The following is a 26,923-nucleotide window of genomic DNA, read 5'->3' as shown; positions in this document are numbered from 1 at the left end:
ATACTCTCCCACCAGTAGCCAGGGGAGCTGGGGCTGGGGCTAGAGGCAGGACCTGTCACAGAATTGGGACCCCTGGATGCAAATGGACATGACCAGCACTGGTGGGGAGCTGAACAGATAGGCCTCACTCAGTCCCCCACACCAACCCCATGCTGCTGCTGGCCCCATGGATCTGACCTAGGAAGAGCCCCTGAAATCTGGATCCAGCCCAGAGCAAATGTGATACCCCTGCTTTAAAGTCACCCTGTGTACTGTGGCTTGTCACCATCCCCCATCAGCACAGTGCTGGCTTGGCCTAGCCCCCACCTCCTGAGTCCCCAGCCAGCTCTGCTGGGCCGTGGCACAGCCCAGCAGGGCTTTGGGGACCCTTTGTGTGCAGTGACCAGAGGGCTTAGGGCATCCGGCCAGGACCACGCAGCCATCACAGAGTCCAGAGCACATTGGGGCTCTCAGCTTCTCATCACGCCTAGTGTTGGGGGCCCAGCACCTCCCAGTCCCCACCACCCTGCTGGGGAAGAGCTCACGGTGCCCCCATACCACTAGACGTTAACACCCCCACCCCACTCCTTCCCCACAGGGGCCTGGCAGGAAACGGAAGCTGTCATCAGACGACGGGGACTCATGTAGCGAGGAGCCTGACAGCACCACGCCACCATCCAAGACTCCCAAGGGTGAGCGTCGGGCCCCCTTCCGGTGCCGCAAGTGCGGCTACCTGGCGAGCAGTGCGGTCGACTTCCAGGAGCACATCCCCCAGCACCGGACAGACGAGAGCTCTCACCAGTGCCGGGAGTGCGGGCTGTGCTTCACCTCGCAGGTCTCCCTCAACCGCCACCGCTTCATCACCCACAAGAAGAAGAAGGGGGCAGCCGAAGCGGAGGTCCCCAGTCCTCGCAGCCCTGGGGAAGGGGGCACGGCCCACACGCCTGACGGCAAGCTGGCCTGCAAGGTCTGCGGCAAGAGCTTCGACAGCCAGCTGAACCTGAAGACACACTTCCGCACGCACGGCATGGCCTTTATCAGGGCCCGCCAGAACACCAGCCCCGAGAACTAGGGGGCCAGGAGCCCCGGGGGCTGCTTCCTGCCTGCCCTCGGCACAAGCTGTGAAGGGAAGAGGGATCCTTATTTATGAGCCTTGTCTGACGCCGGCCAGGCCAGCTCCAGGGCATCCCAGAGCCCCCAGGCTTTGAGGGGCAGTCAGCTGGGCAGGGTTGGGGGGCCCTGGATTGTTCAGTAGGGCTGCACCCATGCATAACAGGGACCTACCATGGAGAGGGGACGCCAGGCAGCAACGGAGCCAGCCGTGCCCAGCACCAGCCCAAAGGCTGCTGGTGCGTTTCAGCTCTTTGGGAGTCGGTCGTGTTCAGACTGGGCCAGAGTGGTCAAGGCCTCAGCGGTGGCTGGAGGTTGCTGTACCAAGCTCCCCCTCCCGCATCGGAAGAACATTGCTGGGGTCCTGCAGTGGCACCCAGCCAGGGGGAATGCTGCTCTGGTCTCGCAGCCCGTGCACAGCTCTGATCTCTTTGCCCTGATCCTCTCCGCCACACTGGCTCCCGGTGAGCTGACATCGGCCTGCCCAGGGCTGCGCAGTGGGCTTTCCTGGGGGCTGCCCGAGCTGGCTCGCCTGTGAGACTAGACCCTCTGGGGAGAGGCAGGGCAGCCGTGGGGCCAGGTGGGTGCGTGCGGAGCAGGCTGGGCTCTGGCTTCAGCCCCACCTGTCCAGAGAGCCTCCCACCTTGGTCGAGGGGTGACGCGATGCCCCGAGATCCCTTTCCTTCCCCCTCTGTAACTTCATCCCTCTCCAGAGAGCAGTCTCCCAGCAGGCCCCACGGCACCAGACACAGAGGCACACTTGGTCGCAGGGTTTGTCGACCTCCACGGTCTTCCCCTGATGCACACACACATTCCCCCCCCCACCTTTCTCGCACACACCTCCCTGCCTCTCCGGGGAAGGCCCGGGCTTCCTTCCTGAACTGCGGGTGTGCGATGGGATCAGCTGTCCCTTTTTCCTTCTCCCCATCCTCACGGCCTGGCCCTGGGGCAAGCAGGCAGGACACAGTGCTGCTTCTCCGCCCCAGCAAAGGGGGAGGCTGGGGGCCGAGAGCTCCAATCTTGAATCTGGGGGTGCTACGAGAGCCTGGACCCAGCATGCATCTGACCCCGGCCGCAGGAAGAAAACCCACTGTCGTGAATTATGATGACCCTTGTGCTTAGAGTGAGCTGAGCATCCTCATTCCACCCCCCGCCCCTGGGGCCCCGATCAGGGCAGCCGTCCGGGGGGCACCAACACTTGAATCATGGCTGTGGGCACCGAGATGCTCACAGAGTGCTCACTGCAGTGAGCTGGCACCTGCCCCTCACCCACCTCCCGGTCTGAGCCCCCCCCACGATCATGTACAGGGTTCGGGAGCATCTGGACTGCCCTGGCAGGCACGTGAAGCCAGGCAGGACCCTTGATCATGTTTGGAGAAACTTTTCTATCGGTTTAGTTGTGGGGGGGTGTTTTTTCGTTTGTTTGTTTTTTGTTTTAAATCTTTCAGCTTCTGTGTTTCAGTTCGGGCGTTCGTGTGAGTGATTATGACTTCGATAACTGAACGTGGGGCTCTTCTCTTAAATTTTCTTGTGAACAACTCCTAACCTGCTGTAAAGATCTGTAACATACACTAAGAAAAGAAACAAAATTACTGGTGTGATTTTTTTTTTTTTTTTTTTTTCCTCTCTTAACATTTTTTTCCCTTTTAGAAGAACAGTTTGGGGGGGGGGGGGGGGCTTGTTTTGGTTTTTTTTCCTCCTCTCCCGTGTTTTCTCCCACCACCCCCTGCCAGAGGCCACGTGGCCACGAGGAACAAACAGCACTGGCTTTTACTTCTGCTCGTCTCCCTTAATTCCCAGCAAACCGGGTTTTGAGTGAACGTTTGCACCGTAGCATCCGAGGCTTTAAATAAACCTCCCCCTGCCACCTCTCATTGTAACGGGAACCTGATGCTTTCGTCCCGCTCGCCTTCCCCATCAGTAAGGACTATCCCATTTTAGTTACACTACCAGGAATCTAACCCAGCTGAAATGCAAGGTAACTACATGTCTGACTTCCACCTCCCTCCGTAATTGTTGTCTCCCATCCTTACCCCCATATATTTTTTTTTAATGTATTAGCTTGGGGCTGTGAATGTGTAAATGATGTGTAATAATATAGAAGAACCTAAAGTTTCTACCAGTTTTAGGAGAAAGGAGAAAAAAAAAAAACAACTCAAAACCAACGGCTTTGTAATCGGATTTTGTCCCAGACCCCCTCCAAGCACTTCAGTGCCTTTAGAACGACTTGTGTTTTAAAAGAATTTTAAAAAGAACAAAAAAAAAAGAGTGGGGAATCTGTATACTTGTTTTTAGAGGGTGGGATGCGGGCGGGAGGGTTGTGAACTGATTATGCTACATTAAAAGTATGGGCACTGCAACAGGCTCTCAGGTATTCCTTATTCTTGTAGTAATAATGCGATTAAAACTTCTAGTGGTTTCACTCCCGCTGTGCGTTGTGTTGCTTCCTCGGCCCCTTGCTTCCCAGTGCCAGCCAGGCTTGCGCCCTTGCTGTGGGGGGCACTGGAGCTGGCGGGCACGAGGCCGGTAGTGAGACCCAGGATGGGGGTTGTGGTCCACTCAGGTAACCTGCTGGCATCCTGCACTGGGCGGGAGGCCTGGCAGGCCTGAGGGGGTTTAGGAGCCAGGGGTGGGCATGGTCATTGCCCTGCTGGTACCTGAGTGGGGGTTCAGCACTGGACCCCAGTGGTTCCTGGTTTAAGGGCCTTGCCCCTTGGGTCTGACCTGCATTGGGGTCAGGAAGGAAAATTCCCCCATGCTCAGATTTTGAGGGTTGCCTTGTTCTAGCTCCGGGGCAAGGCCTCTGCCTGGGATGTCTTCAGCACGTATTAACCTTTCCTGGTGCAGGGCGGTAGCTGCTGTGTTCCCCCTGCTGCCCTGGGGCAGGTTTGGGGGTGATGTCGGGGCTGACCGTGGTTTCACGTAGAGCTTAGGTGAAGAATGGGTCGGCTGGTTTGGGCAGGGCTGATCCAGCCTCAGGCAGGGGGTTGCACTAGATACGACCCCTGCAGCTCCTTTCCAGCCCCACTGCACTGCAGATCGAAGGACGGCCCCAGTTTAGCAGGAAGCCAAGAACTGGAGGATGCATCACGTTTTGGGGGCTGGGGTGGGCATACGGCTTATTTTGGGCCTGGTCCCTTTGAGGCCTTGCTTGCCTCTCCCCAAGCCACAGCCACGGCCTGGGCGGGAGATGTGGGCTGCAGTGGAGGCGCCCCCAGAGCCTGGCCTGACTACTTTAGAGGGGCAGTTGGGAGCTGGCCCTTTGGGGAGGAGGTAGGATTTACCCAGTGCCACAAGTGCAGGGAGCCCCTGCCCAAGGGGAAACCCCCAGGACCTGAGCACATGGAAGGGGAACATGGCGGAGGCCCACACTGCTGTGACAGGAGCAGGCTGCTGGGGCTGGATCCCAAACAGCTCCATCTCCAGCCAGACCTGAGGCTACAGCAGCCGCCGCACCCTGACCTGCTTCCCCTCTGTGCGCGGGGCAAGCACCAGCCCCTTGCGGCTGCTCCAGCACCCCCCGCACTGGGGGGGGCCCAGCCTTGCCTGGGCTCCTTGCAGGAGGCAAACCCTACCCAGCATTGCATCCACCCCCGAGGCTCTTGACCAGAGCAGGGTTGGTCCCACCCCTGCTGCCCCTATGGGGCCCGGGGGGACAGCAGCAACCCTGGGTGCTGCAGTAAGGCCTGATCCTGCTTGGATTTGGGGAACATGTGAGGTCCCTTCCAGCCCAGAGCCCCTGTGATTGCTGCTGGCCCAGCCTTTTAACCCCCCACTCTCCCAGAGGCAAAAGTGATGCCCCCACCTTGGACTGAAGCATGAACCCAGTCCTGGCAGCTGTCTGACCCTGGACCTGGGCTGGGTGCACATGCGCGTGGGTGGGAGTGTGGGGCCTGCAGGTCCAGGCTAGACAAGCTCGTGGCTGATTCAGACGGAGCTGATCCTGCCTGCAGCAGGGGCTGGGCTGGATGGGACCGCCCCCCCGCCAACCTGGGCCCTGCCAGCGCAGCATCTCCGTGCTCCCCACAGCCTTTCTAAACCATGTGGGGCTGGGCTCAGGTCCATGCTCACGGCCACTGGATGCAGGACTGGACCCAGGGACAAACCTTGTGGCTGCCGGCAATGCGGCAAGGGGATGGGTGCTCAGCAGCTGTGTGGCCTCATGCCCGCGCTGCCGGCAGCTTCCTGAGCAGGGAGGGGCCCGCGGTGCCTGGGCATGTCCAGGTCCCCGTTGCTGCCTGCCCAAGAACGTGCTCACCGCCCCCGGCACCGAGGAAGAGGAAGAAGCAGTGGGGCCTGGTCCTGCCCGAGTCCCTGGGGGTGGGCGACCACGTGGGGACCCAGAGCTGTGTCTGCGCCTGCAGCACCGTCCGTCAGAGCTTCTTCACATAGTTCCCCGGGAATAGGCCCTCCTTGCCACGGAGGCAACCGTGCCACCAGCCCGATGGGTCTGCAGGGCAAAGCCGTCAGGGTGGAGGTGCCCTACTCTGCCCCTGCTGCCCGCCTTGCCCCAGCCTGGGGAGGCCCTTGCTGGGTACAGAGCCCAGACATCTGGCGCCCACACAACACCCCCACTTCTCCCAGCTTGGACTAGAAACCCTTCTTTGTTAACTACTAGGAGCCCTTTCCCCATCCCCATCTCCCTCTCCCATTGCTGGCAACAGAGCCCAGGCATCCTGCGTGAACCGCTAGCCCCCTGCCCCACGCCCACCCCAGGGCTGGGACCCAGCCGTCCGGGCACTCACCCTCGCGGACGATCTCGATGAGGTCATCGGCGTTGAAGCTGAGCTCGTCAGTGTCCTGGGCATCGTAGGCGTACAGCGCCCGGCACCGCGGCAGGCACGGCTGCAGATGGGGCTTGGCGCGCCCACCGCCCGGGACAGGCTTGGTGTCCTGCGAGAGCCTCCGCTGCAGCCTGGGGGGGTGAGGCGACCAAATCAGGCCAGGGGGCGGGCACCACGGGCCGGATCCAAGGGCCCCAAGATGGGGGGGCCTGCGCTTGGGAAGGTGCTGCAAGGGCAATGCAGGCGGCATCGGGGTAGTGCCCCCCCCCCGCCCTTACCCGGCCACACCCTGGTCGGGCACATCCATGAAGTGCAGGTCCAGCTGGGCAGGGCAGGCCCGGGCGCGGGGGCCGGCTCCTTGGCGCGGCAGTGCCGGCTGCTCCATGCTGCTCTGGCGGGCCAGCGACAGGCGCTGCCGGGGGGTCCCCAGGGGTCTGGGTCCCCCCAGTGGCCACTCCCTGCCTGCGGAGAGGAGGGGAGTAGGGCGTGAGGGAACTGGGGGGAAAGAACCAAGGTGCCCGTTCTTGGCCCTTGCAGACCTGAAACCCCCCCGCCCCAACAAGGCCCAGCCCCCCCACCCCCTCCACTGCAGTGGGTGCAGCTGGTACCTGCCACCAGGCGGTAGCTGGTGCTGGGGTCACCAAGGCCTGGGAAGCAGCTTGACCGCGGGTCCTGGCGGGTGGGCCCTGCCATGGGCGTAGGGTGGGGGGTCAGAGCAGCCTCCAACTTCCACCCCCACCAGCCCGCCTGGGGGAGACTCAGCAGCCTTGTGCACCCTCCAGGCTGGGCACAAGGTGGCCGGCGTCCAGCCCTCCCCCTGCAGCCCTCGCCCCCCTGCACTCACGGGAGTTTCGGGGCAGCCCAGGCCCGATGCTGACGGTCAGCACCTTGCCCGCAGCTCGCAGCAGTGCCCACTCGCCCCGGCCCAGCTGGAAGTGGATGTGGCGGGAGCCGGCTGTGCCCCAGGGCCCCCAGCTGTCCTTCTTCACCTTGAACTCCAGCCTGCAGGGACAGCAGGAGCATGTGGGGACACCCCCCACCCCAGCATCTGGCTCCATGGGGGGGCCCAGACCCCAGGGGCGGGGAGGGGGACCAGGGCAGTGCCAAGAAGGCACGTACAGCACCGAGCGCAGAGCAAGTGGCAGGAGTTGGGGGAGCCAGATGCTGCCCCCCCCCACATCCCAGCTCCCCTCCAAGATCTGGGACAAGAACCCAGGCGTCCTGGCTCCCAGCCCACTTTACCTATGACCCCTCTCAGCCATCCCCTTGCTGGGCTGAAAAGGACCCAGGCGTCCTGGATCCTACCTCCACCTGCCACCCCACTACCTACCACACCGTCCAGCCACTTCTGCAGCTGGAGGTGGGATTAAAAGAGCCCAGGAGTCCGGGATCCCACCCTCACACCTACCCATGACCCCATCCAGCCTGAAGCTGAGGGTTAAACGAACCCAGGTGTCCTGGCTCCAACCCTCTGCTGCCGCCCATTACACTAGGACCCCCCGCCGGCCCCTCCCTGGGCAGAGAACCCAGGAGCCCACCCCCAGGCTTGGGTCGCACAGCACCTGGCACCGCAGCACCCGGGGTCCAGCCACACAAAGACTGATGCCCCTCTCCAACCCTTCCCAAAGCTGGGAGGGGACCCAGGCATCCACTCCCACCCCCGCGACTCACTGGTTGCTGAAGTTGAGGGGCAGGGGCCGGGCGGCCCGCTCCCCACAGCGCCGGCTTAGCAGGCTCAGCAGCTCCGTCTTGAGCACGGTCTCCAGCAGGCTGTCGTACTGCGCCGTGTGCACCACCACGAAATCGTCCTGCAGGGAGCTGCAGGGCAGGGACAGCCTCAGCCGGGGCTGAGGTCCAGCCAGCGCTTGGAGCTGCACGGCCACAGCCTGGACAGACGGGTACGGAGGGCGCCGGGCATGCCCAGCCTGCGGAAAAGGCACTGAGGAGGGGCCCTGAGTGCTGGGGCCCATGGGTCTGGGGGTTTCTAAGCCTGCTGGCTGCAGCCCAGACTGGGGATGGGGACTGGGCTGTACCAATGCTCCTGATGGGACCAAGTCTGGCAGTTCCTGGCTAGTGGGTCTTGCCCCCGTGCTTAAAGTCAGACAGACGCTGCATTGGGGTCAGGAAGGAATTTTTTCCCCTTACTCAGATTGGCCCAGACTGGGGGGTTTTGCCTTCCTCTGTGGCAGGGGCAAGGCCCTGGCCTGGGATCTCTTGAGCATCTGTTAACAACCTTTGCAGCAGCAGGACATTGACTGCCGCGGTCCCCCAGCTTTCCCTGAGGCAAGTCCGGGTGTGATGTCTTATGTCAGGGCTGACGGTAGTTTTGCTACAAGATCACTTGATTAATTTGCCTGGGAAGGTTTGGACAGGCCTGATCCTGCCTTAGGCAGGGGCTGGACTAGATGGGACCCCTGGAGCTCCCTTCCAGCCCCACGGCCCCGGGATGCTATGAACTAACCCTGCCAGACAGACCTGGGGGCTGGGGGGGTCTCTCTCACACTGGCCTCCCCCAGCCCAGGTCCAGCACCAGCTGGAGACGTCCCTGGGGGTGTGGTGCCAGTGCCTCGCCAGCAGCCATCAAGGCGGATGGTGGATCAGGCTGCCCCACAACCCCTGCCCCAAGGGTCACTTGCCCCACTGGTCCCCCCCCGCACCTGAGCGACACAGCCTGGACATGCTCGAGCTCGATGCGGCGCTTGAGCACCTCGCGGATGGCGCCCTTGTCGGGGCCCTGCCGCACCCGCTCCCGCCCGATCAGGTAGAGGCACCGCGGAGTCAGCACCAGGTCCCGCTTCACCGCCTGCGGGCATGGGGCACTTGCGTGAGCAGAGTGGGGGAGAACAGGGGCAAGAGCAGGGCAAGGGTGAGGGGCAGGATGAGAGGGGAGGGCAGGCCTGGGGGGGGCCAAGAGGCCGCGGTCGGTACCTTGAAGCGCCGGTCGTACTTGGTGACGGTGGCGGCAAAGTCGACGCGCTCGCGCCGGCCCAGAAAGCGCCGCAGCTCGGGGCGGGCATCCAGGCCCAGGTAGTCGCCGGCAAAGGCACGGTTGAGGCTGTGGCGCCGGCGCTCCTTGCGGTGAAGCACCAGGTTGGAGGCTGTGGGCAGGGGGGTTGTGAATCCCCCCGCCCCCTGACCCCGCCATGGCAGGGGGGACGAGAGCAGCCTCTGCGGGGCTGGGGCCCGGGTGCGAGTCCCCGCAGGAGCAGGTGCATAGGACTCTCCCGTGGAGCTGGGGGGAATGTCTCCATGCCCCAGTTTCCCCAGTGGGAACACGGGCAGCAGGAGCTCCCCCAGGCCCGTACAGCACCTGGCGCCAGGGCAGGGGCAGATCCCAGTGGGGGCAGGGGCAGCTGTGTCATTTCAGGTCCGTATAGCCAAGCCCCAGGCACTGCTGGGGGAGGTGGAGGCAGGACCCACCTTCCTCGCGGAGGCGGATTTGGGTGCGGGCAGCCACATGCCGGCGCCAGGCTCGCTGGATGACGCGGGCGAAGCCATCGTAGTGCCGCTCCCGCATCTCCTCCAGCAGGAACAGCTGGGGGGGCACCCGGTGAGGGGCTGCGGCTCTGCTCACGGCCCCTTTCCTTGGCTCCAGGGACTGGCACCCTCCCCCAGCCAGGTGTTGGATCCCTTCCCACCCCCAGGCACAGGTCCCAGCTTCCCACACCCCACCCAATGCCCCCCGACTCACTGACTCGGGGGCCTTGATGAAGACCTTGCTGCAGCCCAGCTCGAACTGCCCGGGGTCTACATTGACGGCCTGCAGCAGGTGCAGCACTCCCTGGCGCTCCTCGCCCCGCCATGCTGGCCACGTCTCAGGGGTCAGGATCGCGTACCTGAGGGGCAGAGGACCGAGGGGTGTCTCCCAGCGGGCGCCTGCCCTGCCTCCCCGTCCCAAGCCCCACGGGGGCAGTTTCAGCCTGGCCGAGGTCTGCACAGCACCACGGGGCCCAGGAACCCCCCACCACTGAGAGGAGGCCAAATGCCAAGACAGAGTCCCTGACCCCCGACCCCAACAAGGTGCAGAGAAGGGCAACCACAATGCTTAGGGGCCTGGAGCTGTTGCCAGACACCTCTGGGCCCACTGCTCCAAGTCCTGGCTCCTGCCAGGTGGGGCCAGCCTGGCATGCCCAGACAGGGTGGCGATCCCTTGCCCACCAGAGCCCACATGGGGCACGGGTCCCTTGCCAGGCAGCCCTTGGCCCTGGGATCTGGCTCCACCGCTTGCTGGGAGATCCCAGGGGTGGAGCCATGGGGCACCATGGAGGGGGTGCCACCCGCCCCCACCGCCCACGCTCCCACCTCTGCAGGAACTTGTGGAAGGGTCTCCGGTAGGCGTAGCCGGCGCGGCGCACGCGGATGTTCTCCCGCAGGCCCAGGTACTCAACCTGGTGCTTCACCCTGCAGGCAGGCGGGGGCAGTGAGCACAGCGCCAGGCACCCTCAGCCCGCGACGGGGGTGCACAGGGCTCCGGGTGCCTGTGACGGGGCCTGGAGCCAGATGGGACGGGGGACATGGGTGCGGGGTCGGCCCCACCTGCTCTCCTCCCAGTCGCGGGGCCGCTTGGTCTCGTTGGGCTTGATGCAGCGGATGTAGTGGGGCGTGCAGCACATCAGCCGGGTCACCAGGTCATTGGCCTGTCTCTGCAAGGCACCGGAGCTGCTCAGCTCCCCCGCTGTGGTGGGATTCCCCCTCCTCGCAGCCCCCCACAACACAAAAATCTCTAATAAGCAGGAACAGCGACATGCAGCTTGTGCTGGGGGGAGCGCAGCTGGACACAGCAAAGCAAAGGGAGCAGAGAGGAGGCCACCTGCAGGTGCAGGATGACTGGGGGGGCACCAAGTAAGACCCAGCAGAGATTTGGGAGGGTTGGGGAGGGGTAAGCTCCAGATCAGGCTTGGGCTGAGGTCTGGGCAGGCTCCCAACAGGCCTGGGGAGGAAGGCAGAGAGGGGCAGGGTGTTTGCTGCTAGCCCATCACCCCCTCGCAGCCCCCATGGCTGGAGGAGACCAGCTGGAGGCCAAGCAGAGACCCCTGCGTGGTCCCTGCCCCTGGGTACCTTGATCTTGCTGCCAGCCGTGGTGGGTCGCCCCTTCTTCTCCATGTGGACGTTCTCAGGAAACAGGTCTCGGATGAAGGGGCTGCAGGGAGGAGACATCAGGGACAGGCCTGGGCAGGGGCTGTTTGCTGGGCCTCAGCGCGGCTCCCCTGGGCCTTGCCAGGAGGGGACAGAAACCAGGCATCCGGGCTCCCTGCTCCTCCCGGCTCAACCCCTCCGCCCCCGAGCTGGGGGCACAACCCCAGCGTCCAGCCCCCCGGGCACTCACAGCTCGCTGCTCTGCATCAGCTCGATGAGATCGTTGAACAGCACATCCCGGTTGCGCTCGCAGAAGCCCTCCACGTCGTAGGAGACCTGGGGGTACAGGGGGCGGGGGGCTGCAGTGACACGGGGGTATCAATCGACCCCCTCCCCTGCACGGGCACAGGGGCAGGGCAGGGGTTAAGGCCAGGAGCATGGCCCCCTGGCGCAGCACCCCTAACCCCTCTGGGCTCCCCCAGCTTCCCCCCCGGCCCACCTTGCCAGCGTAGTGATGCACGACGAAGCCGCGGCTCCAGGGGTTGAAGTGGGGGTGGGTGCCCAGCGCGGCCTGCAGCTTCTGCAGCAGGCTCTGGTCGGCGCCCGCACCCTGGGCATGCAGCGTGGCGCACACGTCGTCCAGGACGCTCAGCACCCCTGGCGGGTTCTGTGGGGGGGAACGGTGCCCAGTGCCCTGCTGCAGCCATGTCAAGCCAGCCAGGGGTGCTGTGCCCCTGTCCCAGGCTGGGGGGCACCAAAAGGGCAGGGGGGGCTGCATCTAGGCCCCATCCCCCCCATCCAGCCCAGGACAGGTTCCCGCCATACCCGGGGGAGCCCCCTGCACCCTGGAGGTGGGGCTTGGAGAGGCCCCACCCCCAAAGTTGTAGGGGCGGGGCTTGAGACCTGCCTCTAGGCACAGCAGGACCCCCAACCCTGTGGAGGCGGGGCTTGGAGAAGCTGCACCCCATAACACGCAGGACCACCAGCATTATGGGGGTGGGGCTTGGAAGGGTCCAACCCCCTTGATACACCCAGGACCCCCACACCATGGAGGTGGGGCTTGGAGATGCTCCGCCCCCCATGACATGCCCAAGACCCCCAGCATTGTGGGGATGGGACTTGGAGAACCCCCCCATACACCCAAACCCCAGCCCCAGCCTAGTGTGGGTGGGGCTTCCCCAAGCTCCACCCACATGACAGAGGACCCCCAGGGTTTCAGGGGCAGGGCTTGCAGGGGCCCCACCCCCTGTCACGCACCACTTTGCTCTCAATCAGGTCACAGACGATCTTGTTGTTGAAGTAGTCGATGGGACTCCAGCAGATGCCCTCCTGCACGTACTCCTCCTGCGGGGGGCGCTGTGAGCAGGCAGTGGGGCGGGGCAGGAGGATGGGGGGTTCCCCCCTCCCCCCACCCCGCGGCTCGCGAAAGCAGCTGGCTCTGCAGCGGGACACTGGGCTCCTGTCCCTCCTCCGCCATTTATGCAGCCACTGCCCCGTGCCTCAGTTTGGCCATCTGTGAAGTGGGGCTGCACAAAGCAACCGAGGCCTATTCCAGCTGGGCCTTGGCTGGGGTAATGCAGAACTTCTGCACCCCACTCCTGCCCCATGGGACAGGGGCAGGAGGGGAAACTGAGGCACGCCCAAGGGCACAGACTGCAGCTGGTCCAGCGAGGAATAGAGAGAGCCCAGGTGCCCCGAGCCCCTGCCCAGAGCCACACACTGTGCCACGGCTCCCCCCGCCTGCCCCCTCCCAGCCCCACCTGCTCCGCCTTCAGCGTCAGCTCAATGAAAATCTGCTGCAGTTTCTCGTTGACAAAGTTGATGCAGAACTGCTCGAAGCCGTTCTTCTGCGGTGGGACAGACACGCACCCACAGGCCGACAGACAGACCCGTCAGGCCCCGGGTTCGGATAGGGCATGGGGGGAAGTACCATACATGGGTCTCAGAGGGGCTGAAGACCCCCCAGCCCGGCCTCACCTGGAAGATCTCAAAGCCATAGATGTCGAGCACGCCCAGACTGTGCTCCTCCCGCGCCTTCTGCATGGCCCTGTTCACGGCCTGGAGACGGAGGCACCAAGTCTGGGGGGGTACAGGCCAGGCTGCACGTGCCAGGGGCTGGAGCCCCTGATCTGGGGGGGGATCCCATAGATGATGCCCCAGGGGGAGCAGGGAGCTGGGCACAGGGTGGTAGCAGGGGTCTCAGGGTCCCTCCAGGGGCCAGGAGCGGGTGGGGGGATCTAAGGGCTTCCCCCAGGTTGGGCATGTGGTAGAGGGGGGTCTGAAGGCCACATAGGAGCTAGCATGTAATGGGGGTGTGAGATGCCCCCATGAGGTTGGGCATGCAGTGTGAGGGGTCCAAAGTGCCCCCCAGAGGGGGTGGGGGGGGCACATGGGACGCACGTCAATGAGGTAGTCGAAGAGGCGGGCGTGCAGGGCCTTGGCCAGGGCGTCGCGGCTGAAGCTGGCCTGCTGCGCGTTGAGGGTCACAGCGATGACCTCGCAGCGGCCCCCCCACCGGCCGTCCAGCTTGCGGCTCGTCAGCTTCTCTCGCAGCCGGCTCTGCTCCACGCCCAGCAGGTAGGCAGGGAAGGCCAGGACTGGGGGCAGAGGGGGACGGGGTGGGGGGTAGGTGCCGCTCCCTGCCTCAGTTTCCTCCAACCCCCCCATTCCAGCAGCCGGCTTCCCAATGGGGCCCAGCCAGCGTGCTCAGGGGACATGCCCCCACCCTGGCCCATGGGACCCTCCTCTCCTGAGGGCGAGGACAGAGGGAGGAGGATGGGGAGCCCCTCACAGTCCTCGCTCTCCACGGCAGCGTAGTTGTCGGCATCCCGGAAGCCGACGTTGCCCAGGTGCAGGATCCCAGCCACGATCTGCAGCACCAGCGCCTGCTCCTCCCCACTCAGGCCCACCACGTCCATGGCCGTCTGTAGGCGCAGAGCGCAGGGGGCTCGTGACGCGGCCAAGTGGAGAAGCAGGGGTGCCCGGCTGTGCCGGGGGCAGCATGGGCACGGGGCGGGGGGAAGCTGATGTCCCAGGAGGGGCCGTACCAGGGTCTCATCGAAGTCCCGCTGGTCGTCCACGTCGGCGGCGGTGTAGGCGGCCGCCTGGTTGAGGTAGTAGTAGTAGTCGGGCGTGGTGATGCCCAGGTTCTCCCGCTGCTCCGGGGAGGCGCCCACCAGCAGCTGGGGACAGGGGCGGCGGTGGAGGGAGTCACGTGCCAGCAGGGGACAGGTCCCCCAGCCGTGCTCCTCTGCCATGCCCCAGGCCCCCAGATGTGCCCCAGCTGTGCGCAGATCCCCCAGCCCCACCTGGTAGTAGATGTGGAAGTTCCTCTCTCCCGGGTTCTGGCTCACGACCCGCGACTTCTCCAGCAGGAAGTTAGAGATGCAACCGCCATCAGGCTCCCCGCCCTGGCTGAACTGGATCTCAAAGTATTTGCCCTGGGGAGGGGGGCTGTGAGCCGGGACCCCACAGAGACCCAGCAGTGCTGCAGGAAGGTGCTCAGATAGCAACACCCCATGCAGCAAAGGGCTGACTCGAGCCCTCCCCGCTCAGCCACCAGACAAGCCAGGACGCCTGGGGTCTGTCCCCAGGGCAGCAGGGAGCTGGGGGCACTGAGGGCTCCTGGGCTCCATCCAGGGGGGTCCAGTGGCTACAGGCTGCTCCCAGCTTAACCACTGATGGCAGTGCCTCAGTTTCCCCATAAGATGCAGGCGAGGCCGATGGGTGGGGGGCAGGGAGGCTGGACTCGCAAAGCCCCTGGAAGCAGTGGGTGGGGCTGGCGTGGCAGGGGGCACTCACAAAGCGGCTGGAGTTGTTGTTGCGCACGGTCTTGGCATTCCCAAAGGCCTCCAGCAGCGGGTTGGACTTGAGGATGATGTCCTTCACGTGCTGGAGGGTGGGGGCACCTGTCAGAGCCCCCCATAGCCACCCACCAGGATGCCCAGCCCCCCCACCCCAGCACATGGGGGGCAGCCTGGGGATGGACGCCCTGGGAGAAGATGCCTACATGCCTGTCCCTGCAATGCCTTTCAGATCCACCCCCCAGTGCCCAATCTGTGTCCCATGCCCCAAGCTTGGCAGGGAACAAGGCCTGGGCCTTATGCCTGCCAAAGCGCCCACCACCTGGGCAGGCTGAGCCCCCAGGACCTGCTGCCTGGGGACAGGATGGCAACAGGCTGCTACGGAGCCTGGGAAGAGCCGTCATTGCCCTCAGCAGAGCCAGGGCTGGGAGTGGGGCCATGCCCTGCTCCAGCTACATCTCCCATGATGCTCTTGGGTCTCCTTCTGGTGAGGGCAGCAGTGCATTGTGGGGAGAGGCTGGGAGACAGCACTGGGGGTCCTGGTGGTACCTGAACTTTGGGGCCCCCACCGGACACCCTGGAGATGTAGCTCATGATGTACTTGGCCGCCACCGTCTTGCCTGCGCCGCTCTCCCCACTGCGACACAGGAGGGCAAGGGTTAACATGACTCCCACTGTGGAGGACACCAACCCCCCCAGGCCAGGGAGGAGGCAGCCACCCAGCTCCCTTCCCCCCTGTACTCCCCTGCTCACCCTCCCCCAGCCCCAGATGTGCCCACTGGTACCTAATGATGATGCACTGGTTTTCGCGGTCGATGAGCATGTTGCGGTACGAGCTGTCGGCCAGCGCGTAGACATGCGGCGGGTTCTCATACGGCGCCTGCATCACAGGGGGGGCACCTGTCATGCCAGGCCTGCGCTCCCACCCTGGACCTGAGCCAGGCCAGGCCCTCGATGGGATGCATCAAGGGTCCCGGAGCCCTGCCTGTATGCAGGGGGGGCTGGGCCCCATATTCCCTGCCTCAGTGCGTCAAGGCTTCACCCCCAGCCCCAAGCACCAGATCCAGGAAGGGGGTCGGTGCTGGTGACATCCGACGCAAAGCCCCATTTGGGCTGGGCACTGCATCCATGAGGACGTTCGCGCTCAGCTCGCCCAACCTCAGCTGATGGGAGTCTGAAGCCCCTGGGCCCGGCCCCAGAAGAGGGTCCATCATTTGGGAACAGCACCCCTAGGACAATGCCGCCTGGGCTCTAGCACCACAGGGCTCACCGCGCCTTGGTACATGTCGATCTCGCGGTCTGTGAAGTAGGGCAGCTGCCGGAAGGGGTTGATGGAGATCAGCACTGGCCCGATGTAGGTCTGGGGGCGCCAGTTAAGGGCCAGGCAGCAGCCAGAGCCAACAGGGAGGGGACTGGATCCTCCCCCATCTCCCCATAAACAGCCCCGCTGTATTTAAGCCACTCACTATGGGGCAATAACAGCTCTGGTGCCAGGATAACAACCTCCTGCTGCTGCCAGGGTTCCTCTGGCTCCAGCGGGGGTGGGAAGAGAGCTGGGACAAGCCTAAATGACCCCCACAAGCTCACTAGCAGGATCCCAGCAATCTGCGGGGGTCCGTGCCCCCTTGGCTGCTGCAGTATCACAAGCTGCTCCTAGGCATGGCAGGGAGCACCTTGTGATACTGTGCAAGCCTAGAGGGCCAGAGCCAGCCAGGGGCAGCGTGGCCTAGCAGGCAGAGCCCCAAGCTGGGATGCAGGCACCCTGGGTTGGAGTCCCAGCTCCATGCTTCAGTTTCCCCCGCCAGGGGTGCAGTGATTCCTCCGCTGGCCCGGGGAGGGGCGATCCAGAGGCTGGGCAGGTGCCATGGTCAGGAGGATACAAAGATGTAGCCATCGAGGAAGCGCCGGCGCAGGTTCTCCATGATGGCGTCCTCAGAGACGCGGCGAAGCAGCACCAAGTCATCCACACCGCTCTGCCGCACGCCCTGCGCCTGCCAGTGGTAGCGCTCCTTGCTGCCCTGGAGGGGGGAGGGCAGTCGTGGTGGGAGGGTACGGCCAGGGCCTTGCTGCAGCCAGGCTGGGGTAAGGTGGCATCAGTGGGATCAGGACCCTGGAAGGTCTCCCCCTCCCTCCCTGCAGTGCTGGGCGCGGGGCCGACCACACAGCCTGGCGCTGACACTGCCTGTCCCATGGAGGGGGATGAACGCATCTTTGCGGCTGCCACGATGCAGCAGCAGAGGGGCAGCCCCGGCTGGGGCCAGGGCCCTGCCTGGGCAAGGAGGGTGGATGTGGGAGGGGGCGGCCAGGGGGCTCACAGCTGCTGAGGTGAGAGCGATCCTGTCCGTGGCCCCTGGATGACTCAGGAGCCCTCGGTGGGCAGCTGGTCACAGCCCTTGCCCAGGGGGGGTTGATCCCAGGGCTCCCTGCCCCCTGCTGTAACCACTGCACAGCGCTGCCGCTAAGCACAAAACCAGGCGTCCAGGCCTCCTCCTGCCCCCCGCTGAAAGCACTGGCCAACCCACAGCGGGCTGTCCTGGGTTCAAATCCTGCCCCGGGCGTGCGGGAACCACCAGCGCTGGTGGCTGGGAGGGGGCGCCTGTCCCCGAGCCCCGGCCTGTCCCCACCGGGACTCGGCAGCTCCTGAGCCAAGTGCCACCTGCTCCTGCCTGACCCTGGGCACCGCAGGCCTTTTGGGGTGGGGGTGACCTCTCTGGGGCGGTGGCAGGTGCGGATCACCAGAGACACTGCGACCACAGGGGAATGAAGCCCAGACGCAGGTGTGTGACAGCCAGTGGCGTGCCTCAGTTTCCCCTCGGTCACCCTATGCCCCGTGGCTGCCTCCTGCGGGACGCATGGAGCGCCCTGTGCCTGCTCAAGGGCAGCCTGGACTGAAACCAACCCGGGCGGCCAGAAACTGAAGCCGATACCGGGGGGGAGGGGAAGGCAGTGCCGTCCAGTGCCACCTCCCAGCCTGGCTATGGCCGGCCCCAGACACCCCGGGGTGCCAGGCTGGAGGGGTCGGAGCTGAAGCAAACCGTGCATGTCGCGTGCTGGAGACCCCCAGCCCCCGGCCACCCCCACCGCCCGCCAGGACACCGTAGCTGAGACGGCTGCAGCAGTTGCCAAGGCGCCGTCGCCGGCCGGCACAGACGTGCCGGGGTCAGTTGCTAGGTGATGCGGCCCGGGAGGGGGATGGGCGCGGGGGTCTCCCGCCAGCCTCGCCCCTGGGTGACGCAGGACCAGGGCGGCCGGTCGTGGCCCTCGCTGCCCTGCTGCCGTAACCGCGGCGCGGTGCTGCCGCTGTGGGGGGGGCCCAGGCGCCTCCCTGCCGTCACCCCTGCGCTGCCCCTCCTACCACTGGTGGCAGAGCCCAGGCGCCCCGCCGTGCCCGGCGCCCAGGCCCACAGCCCTTCGCCTCTGCCCACGGCTTTCGCTGCCTGGGCCTGGCAGCCCTGGGACGAGCCCGGGAGACCCGGCCCCAGCCCTGGAGCCTGGATCCCGCCCCGCAGTCCAGCACCCTCGGGCTTTGCCTCCGAGCGGGGCACACAACCCGGGCGGCCGGGGGGACACGTCTGCCAGCCGGGCACGGGCTGCGCTGGGCGCATTCGGGGACACGCCTGCACATGGGATGGGGACGCGTGTGCCCAGCCCCTCCCCTGGAGGAGGTTTCGGGCTCCTGGGGTCCCCCCCGGGCAGGGCACTTGCCCTCTCCGGGCCTCAGCTTCCCTGGAAGCTGGGGGGGGGGCTGGTTCCGAGCTCCGCCGCCCGCCCCTGGCACAGGGCAGCGCACAAGCTATGTGCGTGCACACGCGTGTACAAGCGCGGGTGTGCCAACGCACGTGGAGGCGGGCGAGGTCGCGTGTGCGCACACGTATGTGCATGCTCGCGCGTGCGTGTGCCCGGGCGGGAGCGGGGCCGGGGCAGCTCCCCGCGACGGGACTCACCATGGCGGGCTCCGGCGCGGCGCGGGGCGGGCAGGTGCGGGCAGGTGACCGGGCCGAGGCGGGGCCGAGCCCTTCCCCGCCCCGCCCCGCCCCGCGCGGGACACCCCGGCCCGGGCAGCCTGTCCCCCCGCCCCGGGCGTGGGGGCGCAGAAGCAGCTGCCAGCCCAGGGCTGGACTCTGCCCACGCGGGTCTGGGGCCCCTGAGAAGCGAGCCGTGGGGAGCTCGCGTGGCCCCGCTCCCGCTGGGCACCCCGGGGCGCTGCTCCCAGCCCTGCGGGGGCCCGGCGGGAGGAGGCTGGGCCCGGCCGCCGCCCGCGGGGCCTGCAGGAGGCCGGGAGGCGAGCGCCAGGACCCCCCGGCCTCCCTCAGCCGCCCAGGGCCGGAGCTGCGCCGCGCTGCCTGGGCTCGCGGCCCAGAAATGAGGAGGGGTCTGCTGGCAGCAGGGATGCATTGACAGCACCGCTCTTCTGCGGGGGGAGGGGGCTGCCCTGTGCCTCCGCTCCCCCAGCCCCGCAACACCCCCTGCCGGCTCTTTCCAGCCCCGGCCTCCCCTCGGCCCGGAGCAGGGGTCCTGCCGGCCCCTGGGGGTACTGCCCAGCGCCCAAGGCTGGGGCCCCATCCAGAGGGCCCTGTGCTCTCCCCCCCCAGCCAGGCAGCCTTCCCCCACGGTGCCATCTGGCTGATGGGACCCAGCCCCTGGACTGTTTGCAGCTATTAGACACCCCCAAGCCCCTGCCCTGTCCCAGCTTTGTGCAGCTGCAGCGTGCCTCAGAGATGAGGGTCATATAGCGGCCCAGAGGACATATCACAGGAAGAAACAGAATTGGGGCTGGGGAAAGAGGGGAAGGCTGGGCTCCTCCTTGGACTCTTCTGGGGGGAGAGGTCAAGAGCAGCACTCAAGTGAGGACAGAGAGGAGTGCAGGGAGCCTGGGTCAGGCCCCGGCTCAGCATCATCCAGCTCAGCCAGGCTGGACCCCACTCAGCTGCCTTCCCACCAGGATAGGCCCAGCCCCAACCCGGGCTACAAAGCGCTCCAAGCTCCACAGCCATTTCCCACGTTCAGTTTATTTTTATCCTTTAGTACAAAAGTTGCAGGCTGGCAGCCCCTGGAGCCAGTGCCCCCAGCCTTGCCCCAGCCCTGTAGGGCCCCTTGTCCCAGAAACACAGCCCACCCTGGGGTCCCTGCAGCCCCACTGCCTGGGACACAGCCAGCTGCTCAGGGAACAGGCAGTGGCAGGAGGAGCCGGGAGAGGACAGAGTCCTATGGAAGCAACGATGAGGTTGGGGATTTGCTCCCCGCTAGCGCCACTGGCTTCTCCTCCGCTTCCAGCAGCAGGGCTCCGACTGAGCGCATCGCCCCAGGCTCTCACCCATGTGCTCCAGAGACCTGCGCAGAGCTGGGAACAGCCAGTGGGGAAAGTGGAACCGAACCAAGCAAAGGAAAGTGCAAACAGAGGAGGGGAGAGTGCCCAGGCCTTTACCTTCCCTCCACACCCCTCGCCCCAAGCTGCGGAGCTGTCCCCACACCAGTAGCAAGGAGCCAGGAATGCCGCTGCCCTGACACCATGCCCAATTACTCACCACATTCGCTACAGGGAAAGGGGAATTAGGCTCCTTCATGGGGCGGCACAAGAGCCAGCCTTGGCTTGGACTGCGGTGCACAACGGTGGCAAAGCTGTACAGCCATACTCTGCCAGTCACCTCCAAACCATTAGGTTAAAATAATTTTTTAAAAAGGCTGAATAAATCAACATTGCAAATCATTAGTGCTCACAGAGACCCAGGACTGGGACAGGTAATGTGGGGAGCAAGAGACTGGGAGCTTCGCAGCAAACACACCCAGGGTATAGAGGGGGCCACCACCGTCTGACCAGCAGGGGCAGGGAGCCTGGGCACGCTGGGGGGACGGGGAAGACACAGACATGAAGGTTTAGTTAAACACCAAACATGTGGAGAAGCCTCGTTAGCAGCTCCCTGTAGGGTACGCAGCCCTCCTGGACTGGAGCCTGACATTCCCGCCCTCCCCCCGCACCCTGACTCTGACACCCAATAGCCCAGGCTCAGGGCTTCGTGCTTCACAGCGCCTGCTGGGGGCCGGACAGTCAGTAGCTGCACTATGCAGACCAATGAAGGCACTAGCTAGGGCTGCACGCTGCAAAGCTACGGGCAAGCCAGCGTTCCCAAAGCCGAGGAGCAGGCTGGTGAGGCAGGCGCAGGCTGAGCCTCGCAGCCCCCAGGGCAGGAAGAACCAGCCCCACCAGCATCTCACCCCCCATCCAGGAAGCCGACAACTCATTGCTCGAGGCAGGGCTGGGACAGGCTCAACCCCACGAGGGAGGCGGCACCCTACCCTCCAGGCAACAAAGCCAGTCAGCCATGGGACAGGGCCGCAGCAGCCACGAGTCACACACGAAGCAGGGGGCAGCTTCCCTTGTCCTCTGCCCTGCAGAGCCTGCTGCGAAGTCCACAAGGTGTGGCCAGGCAGCAGCTGGGGACAGGACCCAACATCCAGTGGGACACAAATCTAAGCACTAAGCCAGAAATTATTGCAGGGGGAGGGGGAAGCTTCACAGTCCCAGACTCGCAAAAGAGTCCATAAAGGTGCCCAGAGATGCAGGCCCAGGAGCCTGCGGGGAGGCAGGGAAACAAAATCACCCAAGTCCCAATAATGCTCCACTGTGGAAGGTTAAGACCGTGCAACGAGGGCAGGGAGGCGGGGGGAAATCGTGTCTGGGGACCCATGCCAGAGATGGGCTTTGCCGTGTGCCAACGACCTGAATCTTGCATTAAAAATGTGCAAAGAAGAGACGACATGGGGGAAGTCAGGGGCCGTGCCAGGGTCTCACGGAGCCAGGATTCAAGTGGCAACAGCAGAAGGCTCAAAATACCAGCCCAGGGGCAGGGTAAATCCCTCACCCCTGGCCCTGAAGGTTTATGAGATTGCGGAAGAGTTCACAGGACGTTGAGAGGCATAATACTGAAAGGGGGGATAGACGGACACGTGGCTCAGGGGCTCAGTGGAGGCGCCGGTCTCCAGAGGCTAACGCCGGCTCGGTCCCGCCAGCGCTGGGCTTGGCTATGAAATATCATCGAGGATTCCCACACAATCCTTCGCAGTCCAGTCCATTTCACACGGGGATTTTTCTTCTTCGCTTGTGTAACAGTCTGGGAAGAGCAGTGCCAATGCCGGGTAGCCCTCTGCCACTGGGGGAAGAAGACCTTCTTCCCTCGGCCAAGGCTCCAGGCCCCCGCTCTTGCCGTGACAGCCGTCGGAGGAAGGGGTAGGCGCGGGTGTCACATGATGCCGTTGGTGAGGTACTGGAAGCCATCGTAGAGCTTGGTGGTGATGGAGCGCATGCTGCCGTCCACCATCTGCTCCACCAGCATCTGCAGCTGCTCCTCCGTCATGTTCATGTGGAAACGCTCCTTCAGGTTGCGGATGGTGCTGGAGCCATGGAAGCAGGGGAGCTGGGAACCTGGGGCAGGGCGATAGCTAAGTCATGGAGCGGCCAGACACACACACATCACGACCCCCCCCCCAACCCTGGGCTCACCTATGCTGCAGACCCAACCCCAACTCTGGGCCACATCGTCAGGCAGCATCAACTGGCCTGGCTTGAGCAACATTGACAAACAGACCTGTTAACCCCGGCTAGAGGCAGGCCCAGGGGTGCCTCCAAGCTCCCATGCAACAGATGACTTCCCTATGTGCAGTCTACCTGCTCCCCAACCCCCTAGACAGCCTGCGCTGCCATGAGGGCCTGGCTTTTCTCGCTGCCTCTAACACAGCCAATGCCAGCCCAGTAACAGACTAGTCCAGGCCTGGCCCCTGCTCTGGGACAACCAGTCCCTGCCAATGGTGTTTCTTGCACCCCAAGCCCCAGAGCCTGCAGCAGTGAAGTCTGGGTTTGGCAGGCTCTGCCTGCTGGGATGGGATAGCAGCACTGCTGTAGCAGCAATGGAGGCTGTGGTAGATTTCATAGACATTAGGGCTGGAAGGGACCTCGGAAGATCATCAAGTCCAGCCCCCTGCCCAAAGGGCAGGAAGTCAGCTGGGGTCATAAGATCCCAGCAAGATAAGCATCCAATTTACTCTTGAAGGTGTTCAATGCAGGTGCTTGAACCACCTCTGACAGCAGGCTGTTCCAAACCTTGGGGGCTCAGACAGTGAAGAAATTCTTCCTTATATCCAGCCTGAAACAGTCTTGCAGTAGTTTATAACTATTCGTCACTCACTCCTTTCCTGGTTCTCTTCATCAGAGGGGCTCAGGGCTGGGAGGTGCTAGTCCTCCCCTTACATTGACAGGCAAGCAGCCTGAATTAATGGGACACGTAGGTCTCTAATCCCCCCTGCAACCACTGGAAATTCACACCTGTGGCAACCCCCGCCTGCTCTGCACATGTTGGGAGGAGCTAGAAACAGAACCCTGACATCCTGACAGTCACCACTACCAAGAGCTTCCCCCTAGGCTTCCCACATAATCACGTGGTTGTAAAGAAGTGTCTAATGCTTCATGCAACAGACGCCCTGCCCTGCTCTCAGGGCCTGCAGATGAGATGTATTCTGAGCTGCAAGTTTCCACACGCAGTGTTTTATATTCACTTTCCAGCCAGGAGTGCTGGCCTGATGGCAGGAAAGCCGATATGCAGGGCAGGGTGCCAAGGGCCAGCAGCAGTGTCCTTTGCTCGGGTAGCTTTACTTCCACACAGCTTCACGTGTCCTGACCCCTTGCTGTCATGGGCAGGAGCTGGCTGTGGGTCAGGCTGAGCCATGGGGCCAGGCCATACCTTGCTGCATGATCTCCACGATCTGCACGACCTTGTCCATGTGCTTCCGGGCAGCGATGAGCCCCTGCAGCATCAGCATCTTGTAGTAGTTGAACATGTCCCCATCCAGGCCTCCCATTACCTGGAAAGCAGCCAAGGGGCAGGGCTGAGTACAGTTGGCAAGAACAGCAGGAACTGGGGGGGCAGCCACAGTGCCCCTCCACAGAGGGAATGTCACAAGCAGCTGCTAGGACCCAGCCTGGCCCTGACTGACAGCTGCCTCCAACTGTTGGGTGCACATAACCTGTACCCACGCCCTCTCCCTACAGCCTGAAGGGCCCTGGGCACAGAGTGGGTGCTTCTGTACAGCCGCTCATGCTAAAGTATTTGACAGTGTTGTAGCTAGAGAAGGTGGGGGGGGGCACAAGCACCAAGCAGTAACTATAGGGGGCCAAAGTGGAGGCAGGGGGTCACCCAGGGGCTCTTCTATCTGGCCACAGAGGCAGCAGGTCAAAGTCCTTCCAGCCTCATGCCCCTTCCCCTCCCCTCCCCACAAGGGCAGCAGCAATGGCATTAACCTTCTCAGGCAGCTGCTGAATAAAGTCTTTTAACAGCCAAGTTCCACATGCAAAGTCAGTGCTGATTGTGAGGGGGTTACTGCATACAGCTGTTGCAGCAACAGACACCTCTCCCGAGTACTACCCCTTTCCCCCCTGCTCTGTCCTGGGCACAGAAAGTTGGTGACACCTCCATGTCTCAATTTCCTGAGATAGGCAGGCACCAGCCCTCACCTCTCACAGCCAGAGACAGCAAAGGAAGAAGGAACCTATCCCCAATCCCACAGTGGGTGGGAACTAGGAGCCCTGGGTCACCATCCCCTACTATAACCACTAGGTCACCACTGCCTCCCTGAGCTAGGAAGCTTTCAGGCCTCCTGGTCCCTGCTCTGGGGCCACAGGCCCATGCAACTACCCTCCCTGCAGGAATGAGCAACTCACTCACATCAACAAACTCAGTGGTGAGCTTGAAGGCCGAGGTCTCAAAGCCAAGGTTCCTCGGTGAGCTGGAGAGGATGAACCCGAAATCGATGTGAATGATGTGCCCGTCTGCATCCAACAGTATGTTCCCGTTATGCCTTGGAGCAGGGAGACAGACAAAGAGAGGCCGTCAGCGAGCTTGGAGACATTCTCCCCACCTGGTGACGAGACCTGGGATCAAAGCTGCGAAAGGAGTTGCTTCCATGCACCCCCTGGCAAACCCGTAAGGCTGGAAGGCTCTGCCAGCCTTAGACAATGTTAGGAAAGGACGTACAGCCCACAGCATTGGTGGTCACAAACTCCCCCACACAAGACAAGCATGCCATCAGGTGCAGAGCACCCTCAATGCCAGGACTAACAGGAGCCTGGGTCAGACATCAACGCCTGGCACTAATAGCAGGCTCCCCTCAAAGCCATGGCCTGCTTTGTGCTGGTGCCCACTATGTGCTGGCACCCACTATGTGTGAGGTCACTGCCTGGGAAGACCCCCAAGCAGCATCATGCTGCCAGCCCACAGGTCCATCGAGTTCAGAATCCTGCCTGTTGCAGCGGTAGAGCACATCTAGCCAGGGCCTGTCCAGGCTGAGCTGCGCCCTGTCCCCCTGCCTATGTGGCTTCTCAGGTCAGATAAGAAGCATGCCGGGCAGCGTTCAAGACTTGCTGCTTCCTTGGGGCAGGGGGGTTATAACAGCCCAAATGACTATGCAGGACATCACTGCTCTGATTCCTACTGCCAGCTGGCTTCAAGGGGAACAAAGATTATGGTACCTTTTTGCATACAGTATGTACCTTTCCCCACAAAAAAACCACACAAGTAGTGCAGCAAAAGTAGTTTCTGCCACCACAGCTCCACTGATGCTGCAACTACAAAACAAGGTCTTTTTTCCTTCGTTCTGCCTTTCAAAAACAAGGTGCTTATTATGTTCTGGGGTGCACTGCACATGAGAAAATATGGTATCACCCACAGCACATGCTCTGTGCTTGGACAGCAGCACATGGCCCGCACCTGTCTTTGACCTGGAGCAGGTAGCAAACCAGGCAGTAGCCGGCACAGCTCTGCACAAAGTTCCTCTGGGCGGTGAGGAATGCCTCTGTAGTGTAGTTGCCATGCTCCTGCAGGAAGTAGTCCAGCAGCGAGAGCTGGGACTGCTTCTTGACCTGGTGGATGGACACGGCGTTGACGACTGGCTCAATCATGCCACTGTCTGCAGAGATGACGAGGATTTTGTATGGCTTGATCCAGAGGGGCACACGCTCCTGCTCCCATATGGACTGCAAGAGGGAGAGAGAGAAGGGTGAAGCACCTGAGAGGCAGGCTGAGCCCCACAGCAGACAGCAGCTCCCTTCTGCGCTACCTGCAGCTGCTTGAGGACTTGGAATGCCAGCAACTCCTGCCGCAGGTCATCCCCACATTTCACAATCACGGAGAGAAGGCGCCAGTTGGGCAGGTGGCCATATGGGGAGCCTTCCCGGATCCGTCTGAGGGGAGAAGCAAGGATTAGCAGGGCTCCGTGGTGCCTCCACGGAGAGCCCAACACCATGGCACAGTGAAGAGACCTTGTGGTTTCTAGCCCTGTTGGAGGGTTTGACAGGATCCCTGCCTGGAAGCACAGAGGACTGGTTTGAGGGCCCTTTATCCCTGGGGTGTCAGCTTCAGGGATAAGGAACTTTATGCCTGGTACAGGGGCAGCTGCCTCTTAGGTCTGGATTCAGCTAAGTGCTTGCTTCAATGATTTGCTACAGATTGTGCCAAACTGAGACCCTGGCCTGCGAGAGCTGGGGGCAGGGAGGTTTCCTGCAGGTGGGCAATGTGCAGATGGAACCCCACCAGCAGCCGCCACGCTCAAGGAACACAGGAGAGGTCCCCACAGCAGAAAAATCAAGAGGGCTGGACAGAAAGAGCCACCCCACACACACACACACCCCTGCTCATTCCACCTCCAAAACTAGGCCAATAAGACATTCCCCAAGCTCCCAGAACAGAAGCCCCCTCAAGTTAATGCATGGAGGATCCTCTACTTTGCAACACCAACCTAAGCACTGCCAGGGCTCAACCAAGACCATGCACTTGTGGACCGAGTAAGATTTCCCAGGCCTGGTGTTGGGATTTCAGTGCCGATTCATTACAGAGATGAACCCAGCGTCTACCTGTCCCCAGCCCCCTCCCTTTGTACCGGACTTTCTCCTGCCAGGGCTCCTTCAGGGCCACAGCAGAGGGGTCCTCTGGGTCTCTCTTGAACGCTGTGGGGGTGTGAGCAAGCTGCTCAGAGAGGCGCCGCCTGCAAAGAGACAGTGAGAATGAGAAGCTGCATCCTACACAGGACGCTTCACCCCAGAGCCCCCACACTCCCAGCAGGGACTGCTGCCTGTTGCAAAGCGGAGACACTGAGCGGCTGCTTGAACAGTTCAAGGCAGAAAATGAA

At 63.3% G+C, this 26,923-nt stretch overlaps 3 protein-coding genes across 8 annotated transcripts in view; 1 reads left to right on the top strand and 2 right to left on the bottom strand.

Annotated features, from left to right (window-relative positions):
- The window catches only part of ZNF687 (zinc finger protein 687), a 33,431-nt gene extending 28,607 nt beyond the window's left edge, over positions 1–4,824 (top strand). For 4 of the 5 annotated variants that reach the window (XM_090056338.1, XM_090056339.1, XM_090056336.1 and 1 more), the window contains one exon: positions 578–4,824. In XM_090056338.1, coding sequence (XP_089912464.1) covers positions 578–1,051 — 474 coding nt within the window. In that variant the 3' untranslated portion in view covers positions 1,052–4,824. The remainder of the gene's footprint in view (positions 1–577) is intronic. The other variant, XM_090056337.1, reaches the window with a different exon arrangement.
- LOC149861259 (unconventional myosin-Ie-like) lies at positions 3,222–20,050 on the bottom strand. Its single transcript, XM_090053731.1, has 29 exons — positions 20,006–20,050; positions 18,697–19,017; positions 16,633–16,770; positions 16,023–16,112; positions 15,538–15,632; positions 15,302–15,389; positions 14,751–14,840; positions 14,258–14,389; positions 13,997–14,131; positions 13,741–13,873; positions 13,350–13,546; positions 12,927–13,007; positions 12,710–12,796; positions 12,207–12,293; positions 11,449–11,616; positions 11,200–11,285; positions 10,932–11,013; positions 10,410–10,516; positions 10,176–10,274; positions 9,565–9,709; positions 9,294–9,408; positions 8,802–8,971; positions 8,531–8,676; positions 7,545–7,691; positions 6,718–6,875; positions 6,482–6,559; positions 6,152–6,335; positions 5,835–6,004; positions 3,222–5,539 (listed from the first exon to the last, which is right to left on the bottom strand). The coding sequence occupies exons 1-29, from the start codon at positions 20,048–20,050 to the stop codon at positions 5,463–5,465; spliced, it is 3,651 nt and encodes a 1,216-aa protein (XP_089909857.1). The 3' UTR covers positions 3,222–5,462.
- Positions 19,744–26,923, bottom strand: part of PI4KB (phosphatidylinositol 4-kinase beta) — a 48,465-nt gene continuing 41,285 nt past the window's right edge. For both annotated transcript variants that reach the window (XM_090056351.1, XM_090056353.1), the window contains 6 exons: positions 26,675–26,779; positions 25,856–25,979; positions 25,507–25,772; positions 24,466–24,598; positions 23,485–23,605; positions 19,744–22,172 (listed from right to left, as the gene is read on the bottom strand). In XM_090056351.1, coding sequence (XP_089912477.1) covers positions 21,991–22,172; positions 23,485–23,605; positions 24,466–24,598; positions 25,507–25,772; positions 25,856–25,979; positions 26,675–26,779 — 931 coding nt within the window. In that variant the 3' untranslated portion in view covers positions 19,744–21,990. The remainder of the gene's footprint in view (positions 22,173–23,484; positions 23,606–24,465; positions 24,599–25,506; positions 25,773–25,855; positions 25,980–26,674; positions 26,780–26,923) is intronic.

The sequence above is a fragment of the Crocodylus siamensis genome, chromosome 6, assembly GCF_052110815.1.
Source record: "Crocodylus siamensis isolate JL-2025a chromosome 6, ASM5211081v1, whole genome shotgun sequence".
Lineage (NCBI taxonomy): Eukaryota > Metazoa > Chordata > Crocodylia > Crocodylidae > Crocodylus > Crocodylus siamensis.
The sequence above is the reverse complement of the archived record's forward strand: the minus strand, read 5'-3'. Positions and strand labels throughout refer to the sequence as shown.

Excerpts from the sequence above, each read along its gene's own strand:
- LOC149861259 (XM_090053731.1), bottom strand. The coding sequence starts at position 20,050 with ATGCGCTCAGTCGGAGCCCTGCTGCTGGAAGCGGAGGAGAAGCCA. Across the intron at positions 15,633-16,022 it reads TCGACATGTACCAAGGCGCG|GCGCCGTATGAGAACCCGCC; the intron begins GTGAGCCCTGTG and ends CCTGTGATGCAG. Across the intron at positions 10,517-10,931 it reads CGGCTGGCAGCAAGATCAAG|AGACAGGCCAATGACCTGGT; the intron begins GTACCCAGGGGC and ends GGTGCCTTGCAG.